Source organism: Terrapene carolina, unplaced genomic scaffold (assembly GCF_002925995.2).
Source record: "Terrapene carolina triunguis isolate 2854851 unplaced genomic scaffold, T_m_triunguis-2.0 Scaffold58, whole genome shotgun sequence".
Lineage (NCBI taxonomy): Eukaryota > Metazoa > Chordata > Testudines > Emydidae > Terrapene > Terrapene triunguis.
In genome coordinates this window covers 16,730,607-16,746,215 of record NW_020664409.1, presented here as the reverse complement: position 1 = coordinate 16,746,215, position 15,609 = coordinate 16,730,607, and the positions used below count along the sequence as shown (strand labels likewise).

Genomic DNA, 15,609 nt, shown 5'->3' with positions numbered 1-15,609 from the left:
AGTTCAGAGGTACATTGATGCCAAAAGTTAATTGGGTAGTTACTGAACAATAACTTGCCTTGTTTCACAGGAATTTTATAGAACTACTCTAGAAGCAGTGATAACTCAGATTAAATCATCTCCTAGCTGCTGTGCAGTAAATTCATACCACCACAGGAACAGTCCCATAGTGGCAGCTGGAAGGTCTAGATAACCTAATGGGCCTTCTCTAGCTCTGATTTCCATTATTCATTCTGTTCACTTTTTCCTTCAGCTATTCAACTTGAATTCTTTAGTCCCTCTGTCAAATCCGACTGTGCTCACTCTCTATAGGGGGAGAAAATAATCCCCATCTGTCCTTGGGGTTTACACCCTTCAAAAACTGTAGACTCTTATCATGTCTGCATGACCCTTAGTCATCGCTTTGCTGAGATACATATATTTAGATCTTTTAACCTTTCCATGTAAGTCAGCCCTCTAATTATTTTTCTGCTCATTTCTGAAAACTTGTCTCCAGTTTGTCCATATCTTTTTAGTAAAGAGAGGTGCTGAGAAATGAGTAGTATATTTCAGGTGTAGTTGTACTAGACCTGTATAGAGTGGACTTATTAATGATCTGCTATGTGACATGATGTCTTTGAGTATGTAATCCAAAATTGCACTGGTCTTTTTGCTGCCGTATCATGTTACAAACTAAAGTCTAATTTGCTGTCCACTATAACCCTTAGGTGTCTTTCAGCATTAGAGTTTTCAAGGTTTTTTGTTTGTTTGTTTTTTGTTCTTTTGTTTTTTTCCCCTTCCAACTGAATATCTATGTTTCAGATTTATTTTCCCCACGTGTATTAGTTTGCATTGTTGCAAACTGAATATCATGTTGTTATTTTATACTCCTGTTTCTAATTTATTTAGGTTCCTTCTGTGTCCTTATTGGTGTTGGTGACTCCTCCCAGTTTAGTATAATCTGTGAACGCCTCTTCTAGCTCATCAATGATGAGAGTGCTTTTATCTACAATGTAACATAAAAATTCTTCATAGCCAAAAAACCAAAACTTTGGAGCTGAGTGGAAGCAGCTAGGAATAACCAGGATCTTGACCAATGTCACTGTGCATAACTTTGCAGATGCTATAGTGAAGGGAAAGGATCCTTTATTTACCTCCCACACAGTTGCAGCATATGGTGTTAAAAAATCCATGTATTCATCAGTCAGATTCAGCCTCAGATTTCCCACTTTGGCACTGTACACTCTTTTGCTTAACTTGCTGCAGTTCACAGTGCCTTGTGAGGGTGAAACTGGCGAATAGGGCATTTAGGGGCCATTGTAGCAATAGCACAGAAAAAAATATTATAAAGTCCTACCAAATCGTCAATAGACCGGTCAATCAGATTAACAACATTTTCCCTGAAGGCTTCCAAGAAACTCACTGGTTTCATCCATCTCCAACAGCTGCCCCTTTAAGATCTCACTTCATCTCATGCTGAACCATACCTATTCAGGGGACAACTGCCCTAGCAGTGGATCCGGCATATTGGTTACATATGCAAAGTCAAGGGGTTCCTCCTTTTTTCAAATCGTGGGGTGGTATCAACTTTGGCTGTCAGACTGGATGATCGTACTGGTGCTTTCTGGCTTTAAAATCTATGACTCATAAATGTATTGGCCACAGGCCTTGCATTGAGCACCCTCAAGACAAAGAACTGGATCTTTGTTCATAGCCACACTTTGTTTCTGGGAATTGTTGCAAGGTAAAATCAAAAGAATCAAGATTCAACATCTCACCCTTTGTTTTCACCTATTATAGTAATTAGTGTGTGATGTCATTCTTTTTCTTGGCTTGTCTTCCCTCGCCCACTACCACAGAAACAGAGTCCTGATAAAATCAATTCTCCCCAGCATGTGGAAGCATCAGAGGGACACATCTACTGCATCTGGTATACAAGTGAAGAACCCCCAGCCCAGGCTGTAAAGTTTATCCTAACTAGCAACCTCCCGCCAAACCTCAAATACCTTTTCCCACAACATAGCTCCTCCTTCCCCACAGATCACCTCCAACTATATGGATGCTCTTGCCAGTGCAATGTTGGTGAAGTCTGTAAAGTAGAATGACAGTCACTATACACTCCTCTCTTCAAATAATTTGAATATTTGAAATAGGACAGTTTGCTTAACTAAATAATGCTTTAAATTGCTATCTATTTCTAGTACAATCCATCCTTTAAACACCTGACACTGTGCATTCTGAGGAGTCCTGTCCTTGAAGTTACTACAGAGCACAATGATCAAAACTTATTGCTGATGTTTTGTTAGCATTTACTGGTAACATCTTGGCAGAGGGTGACCTCTAGTACTGTCTCTAAACATTTTCAATTTACAGACTGAAGTATTTTTGCTGTCTTTGGCTCTCATTCTTTTGAAGAGGTCAGCCCTTTATGAATTTGCCACAAGAAAGAAGTTCAAAATGCCCTATAGATATAACCAGCTTAATAGGAATATAGCTGTGATGAACACATAACATACGATTTGTTTTAATATTTATAGAAGAAATTCACATTGTTTTAAGTGTACACAAGCAGCTGCTGTCATTTGGCTATGAGCAGATGTTAGACCTCCGAAAGCTTCGCTGATAATTAAAATACTAACAGCTAGTGTTTTACCCCAGCTGCAGGTTCTGTTTACTGTAAATTTGATTTTAATGGTGCCTCTGTGCGGTTATTGAATAGCGGTTTGTTTTCTATCATACATGCAAAAGTGTCTACAATGAAGACAAATGGGTTATTTCCTGTAATTTACTCCGGAAAGATATGACAATTCTCTGTAACATAGTTGCATTTATAAATGAAACACAAATATGACTACCAAGTAATAAGTGATAGTTTCTGTTGCCTTACCTAGAAAAAAATAATTAGGGAAACTTATTGTTCTATTTAGCACCAAACAGTCTCACGTAAAGCTGCTGTGCTTTTCAAGTGTGTCAAGAAGCACCCTCAAGCAATGAACAGGTGTTCCTTTTTTACTGAATGAGTGTGCAAATCAAAAGAATGAAAAATAAGTATTATTGATTTTATTTCTGTGGTCTGCTAGAGTAATATACTGTCCTTTGTATCATTTAATTTTAAAAGTATACCAATTCTTTTGAGATGTTTTATGTTAGGTATCCTGTGTGTCAGTTCTTTTTCGAGTTACATACATGTGCATCAAATACTAGAAGGGGCTACTCAGTCTTGAGAATTCTTAATCCCCAGGGCCAACATGACACATTGTGCAAGCTACCTGGTTAGTCCCTTTGGCGGTTGAGACTAACCATCGCAGTAAGCACTCATGTTGGCTATATCTACACTGCACACCTTACAACAGTGCGGCTGTGCTGCTACAGCCACGTTGTAAGGCACACAGTGTAGCCGCTCTTTGTCGCCGGGAGAGAGCTTTCCAGGTGACAAAATAAAACCACCCCCAACAAGAGCACGGCTCCCAACGACATATTGCTGTCCACACCAGTGCTTTTCGTCACTAAAACTGTTGTCATTCGGGGGGGGGGGTGTTTTTATCACATCCCTGCGCGACAAAAGTTTTAACGACGAAAGCCTTTGATAAATAAAACATTGCAAGACCAGGCTCAAATTGTGTATATTCTTGAAAACCATAAAACCCTGTTGAGATACTAATGATCAATGGTGATCCATAACTTTGTGTTATGAAATAAATAAGATCTGGAATTAGCTCTATAAAAAAATCTGGGTGGATTTTCCAGTCACTTGATACCTAACCACAGGACAGAAATTACAGTGCTTTTATACTTTTATACTTTTGATGCTGCCTGACATGCTGGCTGTGTCCAAGAAATATAGTCCTCCAATTTGGCCAAGCATAGCTGGTATATCCTGAAGTTTGGATTATGGTTTAAAAGTGCTGTTGAGACAAATGCACTTTCCAGCTGCAGTGAAGGGGTTGGAGTAGAAAAACTAGATAACCTCTATGTCCCTTGTTCCCCAACTGTGGCTAGTGCAGCACTTGGAGGCAGTCTGCAAAGAACTGGCTGTGCTGGCCCTCTTCTTTGTTTCCAACTGCTAAATTGCATCAGAAGAGCTAGCAAACTACACTGAGTACTTTCCTAATATTACTTTTCCATATAGGCAATTGCTGAAGTTGCCACAAGAATGTTGGATCACAAATCCAAGTGGAGAAGATAACTTGCAAAATCACAAATGGGAGGTAGGGAGAGTTGGGTTGCTTAATCTGGGAATAGTAGGGAAGGTGGTCCACAAGACATCTCAATTATTATGTGGCCTACCTTATGTGAGATTCTGGTTTTGGAACAGTATATTCTTGTCATGATCAGTGGAGTTTTTTTGTGCATAATTGCCATTGTTTAGATCAGAGTGTGCAGGTTTAAAGGTGGTGTGTAAAGGATTTTTAATTAAAAAATTGGATGTGTGTCCTTATTGTTTTGTAATGTAGAAAGATCTGAAGGGTTGGTTTTGTTCTGTTTTTCCAAAAGTGTTTTTGGTCTCTCCTAAGTTTGGTGAAGAACATCAAAGGGGCCTCAAGAGATGTGTAAGATTAGCTCTCAGCCTTTAAGTGCAGGGACAGAGATTTTAGAACTTTAACAAAGAAAGCCTTTTCCCAAGGGTAAAGTAGGCACTGGAGGTAAACAAAGCCAAACACAAAACAAAGTGTTTAAACAATCTGACTAAAAATCCCTTCCCTTCTGAATTGCTCAGCTCTTAGCCTTTGGCTCTCATTGCACTAGTTTCTTAATTGCCATAGATCCTTCCAAGATAGATAAGACATACAAATACAAGCAGGAAACTCCATCCCCATTTAATTTATGAACTTAAAAAAACAGTTCAGGCAGAGTCCTTATACACTTTAAAGTAGCAGGAGCGGGCATGCTCTACTTTCTAAGCCACCTTTAAGGTTAAAACATCATCCTGTACTCAAGCAATTCTTGGGAGACCTTGAAATATCTAAACACAATAGAGTGGGTTGAAGGGAAAACTAGAAGCCTTGGAGGATATTTTGAGTCTCAACCTTAAGCACAAATTTTGCTTTTTAGGTTTATATTGACTTCTTAATAGTATTTGAAATTTGTTTTTGTTATTTAATTATCTTTTATGATTAAAAAAAAAGTGGAAAAAATCTCATGACATTTGCATTGTATGAGTTTTAAATTCTTTGATATATTTTTATGTTTCTTGTGGAGTTAGTATGGCCCACTGTATAGGGACTTATTTGGACTACGTTACAAGTATATACTGTCTTCCTGAACATAATAGCTTCTGCAAAGCCATTCTGGTTTATTATGTTCACACATATTTACATAGATTACAAATACTTTGGTTTAACACACATTGTACATTTTAATTTAGGTATACGGAATCTTCATGTCAGTACACTGTAATGGCTCCTGTATGCAAGGTTATGTAACACATTCTTACCAACTTACATCATTTCATATCAGTGAAGCAATTAATATGAATACAAATGTTTAGGATGACAAAAATAGTGACTGCCAATGTGCATTAACGGAGTTTCAAATGATAACCATTAGGAACATGTTTAATTAGTTTCTTTATATCCTAAATATAAGATATAAAGGCCAAAATGTTGACCAGTTGCCTAAAGCTACCTAAGTTTACCTAAGTCCATGTTTAGACGGCTCAATAAAAATGTCCAGATTTTCACTTCCCTTCAATGGGAGCTTCTCAGCAGCACTTTCAGGCCTCTTTTATTAAGTTGCCTAACTTTAGGCACCCAGGTGTGAAAACGTTGGCTCATATGTCTGTTTTGGACCATAGACCTACAAAAGAATAAAGAGAGCTGGGTTTGTATTTAAAGAGCAGAGATAGGCATCTGTGAAAAGTCAAGCCAAACCAATTTTTGTTTTTAATCTTCAGAAATGGGACACCACACACCAATTCGTACACTACGTTTAAATGAATGAAAATAGTGGTTTACAAAGAAAATGTTTTTATTGTTGTGAGCATGCATCAATACACTGTACATCAAGGACCTGATATATCTCCTATTAAAGTCAGTGGGAGACGTCCTCTGGACTTTTAGGGGAGTTTGATCATCCCTAAATTATTCAAGCTTGCCTTTGAATAGTTGATATACCATATCATACAATATATTGTACTAACATTTAGACAATTATTGTCTAAGAAAAGGAACCAATTATTCGTGCAATTATTGATACTGATTTGACTTGCAAAACTATTGGTGATGGCTGTTGTAGAGTTAATTCATTTATCTTTTAAAATTTCTGAAAGGCTATATTTCATTGAATATCATGGAATTTTACTGAATTTCACATGAGAGACATGTCACATTTTTTTATGTTAAAAGGTAGTTCTGACTTGTTTGCATTCTTGAATAATATGGTTTCATTTAAATAGATATTAAATATTTGTATTTGTAGATAAAGCGTACACCGCTACCTCAATATAACATGACCCCCCCAATGTAACATGAATTCGGATATAACGCGGTAAAGCAGTGCTCCGGGGAGGGGGGGCTGCGCATTCCGGCGGATCAAAGCAAGTTCAATATAACGCGGCAAGATTTTTTGACTCCCAAGGACAGCGTTATATCGAGGTAGAGGTGTACCTTGAAATTGAAGTACACAAAAATTAGCCATTGTTGAATATGATGCTCCATATCAGCCCCTACAAAAGTTTAACAGTATCAGGAAAAATAACTCTATACGTTACTATACAAACACAGATAATTTCCATTGTCATAACAAACCAGCCCATTATTACATTTACAATTTAATACCTCATTTTTAGTGAGTGCATTGTGAAGGGTAGGTTAGGCTTAGTGTCACTGTGTAAAACCACTTAATACAACTTTTGGAAAAGGCTTAGAAATCTAAAGGAACGCCCGTTAAGAGCAAAGTAGTGGTTTACATACAATATTAGCACAGACTTTCCTAACACATTACGCATTTCTTTCTGAGACAAGTCTCTTTAATGCCATCTTTATCTGCTACACGATGCATGAAATCTACTTTCTGTTTTAGAACTGCAAATGACCCTTGACCCCTTTAGTAGAGACACAATGTGACCTTTCTATTGTCATCAGCTTTCATTCTCTTGAAAATTCTATGAATTTTTATTACAAGTTTTTTTAAACCAAGCTGAGGCTTCAACAAATTACTTGACACAGATGAGATGAAGTTGTTGAAGTAGTGTTAGATAAGTTTTACAGCCAGCATGTGTGCTGCTGAACAGTACAAAGCCAGTGTCCTACAATGTCATACACCAGTAACTGCTGAGCCTTCTATTGGATAAATACATCATTTTATGGAACATTGATTGTTCTATAAACCCAATGGAGTATTATGCTCTATGATCAAACCATTTAGATTGTGTGTAGAGCACAGAAAATGCCATATTCAGGATGGTACTAAAAGTGCCATTTGTGTATTTTATGGATGTCATTACGGGGGAAACTTCTCTCTGTAGGCCCTGTTTACTGCAAAATTTTTTAGTCTGTAATGACATTTTTCATTCACAACGTATGCCTTCAAGAGAGGGGCCCTTGTTTTATTTGTTTCATTCGAGTTTACTGCACAAATCCTGTACATTTTAATTAAATGTAAGCTTAACAAAAGAATAAGATATTTATTCTGTGGGGAAAAATGATGACAGTAACAAAAGAATAACACACACACACACACACACACACAAAAGAAGTCAGGTATTGAGTAAAAGAAAAAAAAAAGTACTAAACCCTATTTGTAGTTTCCCAAAAGCATATTAAACATGAAAGCCTATCTTTTAGCCATATTTGGGGGAGTTTGTGCTCTCGGAGAATTAAAATAACCTGGAAATATGGATTTAATGTCTAAAATCTTGACATTTTCAAATAAAAAAGTAACAATCACTGAGGACTCCAGCTGATAAATAATGTCTCTGTTAAAATGACAGGCTTCGTGGAAAGAAACCAGTTCTCTGATCATTGCACCCCTAGATATGAAACACCTCTTTGCAATTTTTTTCTGAATATGAGCTCTTGCATCATTGTTTTGTCCTTTGAATGTTTATTTGTGTATTTTTTCAATTTGTAATGACATACCAGCAGCAGCAAGTGTAGTTTTCCTAATATTAATGTACATTTGTATTTTAGCTTGTGTTTGGCATGACAATCAAAGCTTCCCCTCCCCCCATTCCTTTTTTGTTTTTAGTAACACAAGTGACTTGCTGCTTGATACAGTCGAGTAATGCGACATTTTCTTTACACAATGTAAAAATATTATGTTGAATAGCAGTGCCCATTATACAGCTGTATTGTCCCAAAGTCATAATAGCAACTAATCCTTAAAACATACTGTTTCCTAAATATCTCCCCTATTTGGCTCTTCACTTTCAAAACAAAGAAAACCTATGAAGTATACAATTCGTATTTACCATGAAGATCACTAAAATTGAAGTTGATGTTCTCAGTAAATTCTTGGTCATAGTCCAGTTAAAATTTAAAGTTGCAGTGGAGAGTCACATTAGTTTAAATGACACTTGAACTTCTACATAGCTCAACATTAATTCATTATAGTTGAAATGGAAGAATCTTCAGTGGGTGAATCTTTTACAATCTGATTGAGGCTGTTACATTTTATAGGAGCCATTTTTCAAAGCTGTACTGACAGCACTCGAAGTTATTAAATTGCTGAATCAAAAGATGGACCTGCAATCGCATTTATGAACTGTGATGGAATAGCTGGGGTTGCACCGAGCTGAGGTTAAGATGTTGGTGTAGTTAAGCTTCATCACACCCCCTTTGTGACAGCAGTATTTACCCATGTAGTTTACTTTAATGGTCAGGAAGTGGCTTAACTCACCTCTGGATTCAAATAGATTAAGTAAGCAGTCAGAATGGCGTAATTATCAGTGCTGCAAGGAATTCACTGGATAACTCTACACCCAAGAGACTTCCCATTCAATTGCAGAGTAAAGACTGGAGTTGCATAGATTCACAGATACAGCATTTATTTTAGAGGCTAAGAACAAGAAGCATTTCTTTTTCTTTCCTCCCCCCATAAACTGGACCTTTCCCTAAGTGTGATGACAGTATGATCTCTACTGTACCTAAATTACCTTTTTCTGAGGGTAATGATGGTGTGGTTTCTGCTATATCCAATGAATACTTATGATTTGTAGATTTAGTTTGATTTCATGCCATATCACTGCAAGACCCATCTTGTATCATGTCAACAAAGAAGACTCCTGAGAGAATTAATTACTCCTGTGTGATTATGAAACATGGACATGTTAAGATTATTTTGATAATTATCCTTTGATACTGATTTCTGCCTCCTATTTTTCTCTTGTTTGGGGGTCTTGTGTATGTCAGTGCCCACAGAGAGAAAAACATAACAGGATAAATAACAGTGATACCACCATAGCTTATCCCTGCCAAAATTTAATTCAATAGCATGTGCCAGATCAATCATGCAATATCATTTGGAAATCCTTAACAGTTTAAGTTGTTAATTTTCCTTTCCAAAAATAACCATTAAAGCTCCCTCCTGCCTTGCAAGCTAAGATGAAGAAGCTTGTCTAACTCCAGTTTAGATTCCTGAAGCTGATCTGCAGTCTCAGTTTAACAGACTTCATGCATGTGTTCTGTAGCGTAATTATCCAGCCAAAGCTTTGAAGTTTTAAAAAATAATAGATCATCTACAGCCCAGTCTTATGGGCACAAGTACTATCTTGATGTGTATGAGATCCTGGCTTGATCTTAACCTTAGTATTTCATGCTGTTGAGGCTTGGTGCTGCTGCAAGGTGCTAAGCACTTTGGCCCTGATCCAGCAAAGCACCTAAGCATGTGCTTAACTTAAAGAAATTATTCTCTTTGTCTTTAAGCACACACTTCAGTGTTTTATGGGTCTAGGACCAATGGGCTCAGCACTTCGGACGATTGAATTCTCCAAGGCCAGGTCACGGAGCAACTTGCTTGGACTCTGAGGTGGGAAAACAACTGTGCCATTCATTAGCACCTACTACTTACTGGCTCAAAGAATCAGCAACTGAAAGTGAAGGTCTACTCTGAAATGTAAAAACGATGCCCTTCTGCACAACACGCCTGCTCCTTGCATACATTCAGAGTCCTGGCTGCTCTCTTTTGTGACGAAAATAAGATTTTACTGCTTTTTTTGCACCTGTTAGCCCTGCACAGCCCACATAGCTAAGTGAGAGCATGGTCCCTGCCCCACCCTCCGTTCCGGCTCTTTTGGCAGGGTGCACCAGAGAGGGCTCCAGCTGCTAGTCCCAGCCAGGCTGGGGAGGGACGGGACTTCCTCTTCTCCTGCAGGGGTCACTACTGAGGTCAGACCCACCTCCAGGAACCTCCCTCAGCTGGATGAAACTCCGTGGCTGCTCCCTGTATAGTGACCCCTTCCCCCCGTGGCTGAGGAGTGATGGGGGCAGGAAGCAGGGCGGGCGGTGCAGGGCTTCCTGCAGCTGAGGGAGGTTCCCAGAGGTGGGTCTGACCTGGTCCAGGAATGTCCCATGCAGGAGAAGAGAAAATCCTATCCCTCCCCAGCCCTGCCAGAACTAGCAGCTGGAGCCTGGTGCACATTAGGAGCCCTGGCTGGGGCGCCCCCAGCCCTGCCCCTCCCCGGGGCAGATTTCACAGGGGAGACCAGATTTCTCGGTCTGTGACACATTCTTCACAGCCATGAATTTTTGGTAGGGCCCTAGTCATGGATGATGAAGCATGAGAAGGACAAGAAGCTGCAATGGCTCTCAAAATCTGGGTTCGGTTTGCAGAGACAGTAGTTGGAAAAAACATCTTTTTACTTGTAAATTGAGAAGCTCTTATATGAAAACAATCAGGAGACAATTCCCATGCTGGCATTTTTTCGGCATACACTGTTCAGAGTGAGGCTATATGTTTCCTCCAACTAACTAGACGAATGAATAATGTCAGTTAGGTGTGTCGGGGAAGGAATTGGGGTGGGGGAATGAGGAGGAAACTAACGCATCAAAACAAAGATATGGCCTTTAATTTACCAAGAAAACCAGAATACTGAAAAGGATACGTTGCACATTATCACACCCAGCCGTGCTTAATGTAATACAGGCAAATACGATTAATTACAAAAATAGCGGTACTACAGATATGTTTTTTTCATAAAGGTGTTAATGGTTTTTAATTGTATACTGTATTTGTATGCTGCTTAATACAGAATGTTTTAAAAGTAACAAATTCAGATTGTTAGTACTCTGCAGAATTGTTAACAGCAGCAATTATTTGGATTCTATAAATAAATAAATTGGAAAACATGCAAATTGGTTTTGTTCAATTGCATATTACACCTCTCTGCCAGGGAAATTTAAAAATTGCATTGGAAAGTTTTTTGTGTTTAAAATAGTGAACTACAAATATTTGCCATGATTCCCTATTAACAGACTTTTTTTATTTCCTAGGCATTGTATCCAAGTCCTACGAATGCCGACTGAAGGGTCAGGGAGCGACCTTTGTAGAGACCACCAGTCCTTTCACTGCAGCAGCCCTGGGAGAAATTTCTCCAGTTAAAGAGAAGGCCCTTCGAAGTAACAGAAGACAATCCCAATCAGCTGAACAAGTGCAGCAAGTTATCATTATTCAAGGATACGATGGTGACTTTGCAATTGATGCCTCTGTGGAAGAAACGGCAGCAGCTACCCTTCAGACTTTGGCAATGGCAGGTCAGGTGGCAAGGGTGGTGCATATTACGGAAGATGGGCAAGTTATAGCCACAAGTCAAAATGGTTCTCATGTGAGTGGCCTGGTTCCAGGACAAATACTCACTGAGCAATTATCAGGTGGTGCGACACAAGTGGTAGTGGTAGAAGGCTCTGTGGAGGGAACTGATCTGGAGGAGGCTGTCCCAATAGATGCAGTGTCTGACTCCGGTAATGCTGTGGTGCAACAGATAATGAGACAGGAAATTTTAGATACATCAGAAGCTACAGTACATCCTCCAGAGTCCTCCTCAGCATTAGATGCCCTCCTTTGTGCTGTAACAGAGCTGGGTGAAGTGGAAAACAAAACTGGCCTCCTCGACAGAACCAGGCCTAGTCACAAAGAGTTGTTACAAATGACAAATCAGGAGCAATCCAATAATCCTAATGACACCGAGACACAAGAAATACAGATGTTCCATGAAGTTCAAGGGACTCAGGAAGATATAGAACCGATGGAAGTAGTGACACAAGTCATTCACCCATCTACTATAATTGCATCTCAGGAGAGAGCTCAAGCTGCCTTCAAGAAAATGGTCCAAGGAGTACTACAGTTTGCAGTATGTGACACGGCTGCAGCAGACCAGCTGATGAAAGAAGGTGTCACTCAGGTCATTGTAAATGAGGAAGGAACAGTGCATATGGTGGCTGGAGAAGGCTCTCGGATAATAATGCAAGAAGCTGGTAGCCATGCACTCAGTGTCCAAAGTGAGCACATGGATTTAGTTGAGTCTGATGGAGAAATTTCACAGATCATTGTCACAGAAGAAATAGCTCAAGCCATGGTTCGGGATTCACATGGCAACTTCTCTGAAGGTCCGACCCATTACATTGTAACAGAATTGCCACAAGATATACAGGATGAGACTGGTGTGTATTCACACACTGTGATAGAGACAGCTGAGTCTCAAGAGATTTTGGAAGCTGGGACTGCTATAAATGCTGAAGCCGCATCCCCTGATGGAACAGGAGAACAGTTAACTAGTATGGTCATTTATACAGAGAGTGGCTCCCAAGCAACAGTAATTCAGGGCCAGGGAGATAGTAATGAACTACAAGAAGCGTGAAGAATTGTTTCTTGGAAAATTAATAGACACGTGTAGGAACTTAATTTGTAAAACCTTCATAATATGATATTCCTCCATCCAGGTGCCAGCCTCGCTGTGTGAGGTTAATGTCAGCTACTGGGAAGAGTATACAGAAAAGGTATTATCTTGTTACAATGGACAGAAATTTGATCTGAGTATGATTAACAGGCATAATATGGTAAGAAAATGACTAAAGCTCCCCTTCCCCCACCCAAATGAGTCAGATATGATTCTGGTTTGGTTTGGATTATTTTGTGAGTTCAGGGTGATTTCCTGGTTTATGCCTTGTCTGACTGTTTTTGTGGTTATGCTAAACATAATTTTTTCACTTTACATATACATTTTGTGAGCAAAAAAATTAAAAAACCAAAATCACACCACATGTTAAAAATATGAGGTGACAGTTTGTAAGTAAAGTTGGATGCTACAAGTGTTGTCCTGTCTTCTTCAAAGGCAGAAAGCCTGACATTTGGTTTTCTAAAGTCTTGCTCTAAAATGTCCCTTGTCAAAAACATCTCAGCATAATGACCCTTTCTAAATTTGTGTCTGAGAATCATTTTTCTTTAACTATAGTTAACTCTTTCATTGTTTTGCATTGGACTTTGTGTAAGAGACCTCTAAAATCTACACTTTAGAAAAGTCTTGATACATGTATTCAGAAAAAAAATGTCTTGGTTTAGAAAAGGCTTAATGCCTGTTACTTGCAACTTAATTTCAGATATAAAAGTCCTGCATATGAAATGTTCATTTTGGGGGGGGAAATATTGTCACTGTCAATGTTTTGCTTTTCTTACAAATAGTGCTTCACATAAATACCATTTTGCAGTTCATTTTGTGAATGACTTTTTGAAATGTTAGGGATTTTTTTAATGAAAATTCTGACATTGACATTAACAAGTAGAAAAAAGGTGACCTTGTATTTCTTGCTTAGACCAGAATGTCAATTATCTAGTTGTGGATACACTGCAACTGTTCAATGCAAGTTCATGTAGAAAAGATTTGTTTCCTGATACAACTGCTTTTGTTTCTTTTAAAAAAGAAATTGTAAAATATAAAATGGTAAGGGGGTTTGGTTGGGATTTTGGGGGAGGATTCTTTCAAATAAAATGTTAGCATTAAAAAGAAGCATCATGATTTTTAATATTAAGCAATAAACAAAACTAGCATTCAGCAGCAGGAAACGAATGCTATCGGTTATGTCTGTGCATTTTCTCTTTCCCTTTCTCTGGCTAGATAGATAGATAAAGATAAAAGAATCTAATTTCTGAAGTGTGCCTCATGCATGCTTAATATAATTGTCTAAGTGTTTAGGGTATAAACCAAGCAGATTCTAGAGATAACTGCATCTCCTATCATGATTAATATCTTAAAATCATCAAGTGTAAGAAAGTTGGGGAGAGGTGAAACAATAGTTTCTTCTTGGAGCAACTGTTTAAAAAATGTTTTTTCTGAGGGAGTTGAGTTGAATAGAAAAGGTGCCTCACTCTGAAGCTAGAAGATCCTGCTGGCTTTTCATCCCCCCCCCCCCCATCCCCCAGGCGTTAAGGTTGTATCTGTGTCAGACCCCCCAAAAAAGTAAATTTCAAGTTAGACACCGAGATTCATAATTAGCTGAGTTTGACTTGCTCATCTTTCTTAGAGGTGACAAGCTGTTCACTTACTCTTAAATACTGTCTTCAGCAAACAGTGACAGGATCAACTCCCGTTTGTTATCAGGATAAAGGTGACCTTTACAAAATGATGGCCCTCTGCAAGACTCTCACAGATGTTCAAAAACTGAATGTTTTTCAGTGGAAATATTTCTTCTTGATCATTTCTCCTGTTAACTGTAGCCTTTGGTCTTGCGGCTTGGATGCTAATTCTTAGCTGTGCTTAGTCCTGTATGGCTAACCTTTCTGCTGCAGTACAGGGTGTTGACACTGACATGCTGCAGTTTACCATTTGTGATTTATTTAGGATAAATATGTCTCAGGTGGCATTTAATCCTTCATAAAACCAGTGTAGCCTGCAGTGTCAAACCAGCAATCACATTGTTTGCACAATGAAAAGAGCAGACCTTTGCATAAAAAAAAAAAAACCCTATGCAGGAGGTGTTTCTGGGCTTGAGAGTACTGGAAAGGATTCACTAGCCTACAGTGTGCTGTCATTACCTGGAAACCCAGGTTAACAGTACTTCTCTCTTAGCATACTGACCCTGCCAGCAGGTAGGGGATCTTGGGGGACAACTACTGCACTGGTGGGGTGTAAAATAACTTTATTAAGAAAATGCAAAAAGAGGGAAAATTCAATAGTGAGGGGTATGGGGTTTGTTAAGGTAGACAATTGGGGAGGAGTTTCTTTTAGTAAATAGGATAGGGGGTTTCAATAGTGGGGTACAATACAGTTGGTAACCAATTAACACTGAAGTATAAATGTAACAGGCAGCTAACAATTTCTATGTAAAGGGTGTGTCACAGCAGCATATAACCAACTAACAGTGATGGGTAAAATGTGTTAAATAACCAACAACTCTAGGTAAAAATGTGTCACAGTGGTGCAAATGTAAAATGTGAGGGGTGTTAGAGAGAAAAAGGGTAACCAATGGGGTTTTATGCTAGACTTCAGTAATACAATTGAGGTTTGGCAGCAGTAGGAGCGGGGTGAGCACGTGGGGGAAGGGATTAAGAGAGAGAGAGAGACACACACAGAGCAGACAGGCTGCAAGTTTAAACAGTAGAGAGACTGCAACGAGTGACTGGGGAATTCGAGGGGAGACACGGGCAAGCTTGGGGGCGGGGTGTTTAACTAGTGGTGGCTGCAAGCAGGCTTATTTCTAG

At 39.0% G+C, this 15,609-nt stretch overlaps 1 protein-coding gene across 1 annotated transcript in view; it reads left to right on the top strand.

Annotated features, from left to right (window-relative positions):
- The window catches only part of ZNF407 (zinc finger protein 407), a 442,750-nt gene extending 429,438 nt beyond the window's left edge, over positions 1-13,312 (top strand). The window contains exon 9 of the mRNA XM_024212187.2: positions 11,409-13,312. Coding sequence (XP_024067955.1) covers positions 11,409-12,772 — 1,364 coding nt within the window. The 3' untranslated portion in view covers positions 12,773-13,312. The remainder of the gene's footprint in view (positions 1-11,408) is intronic.
- Positions 13,313-15,609: the final 2,297 nt, after the last annotated feature.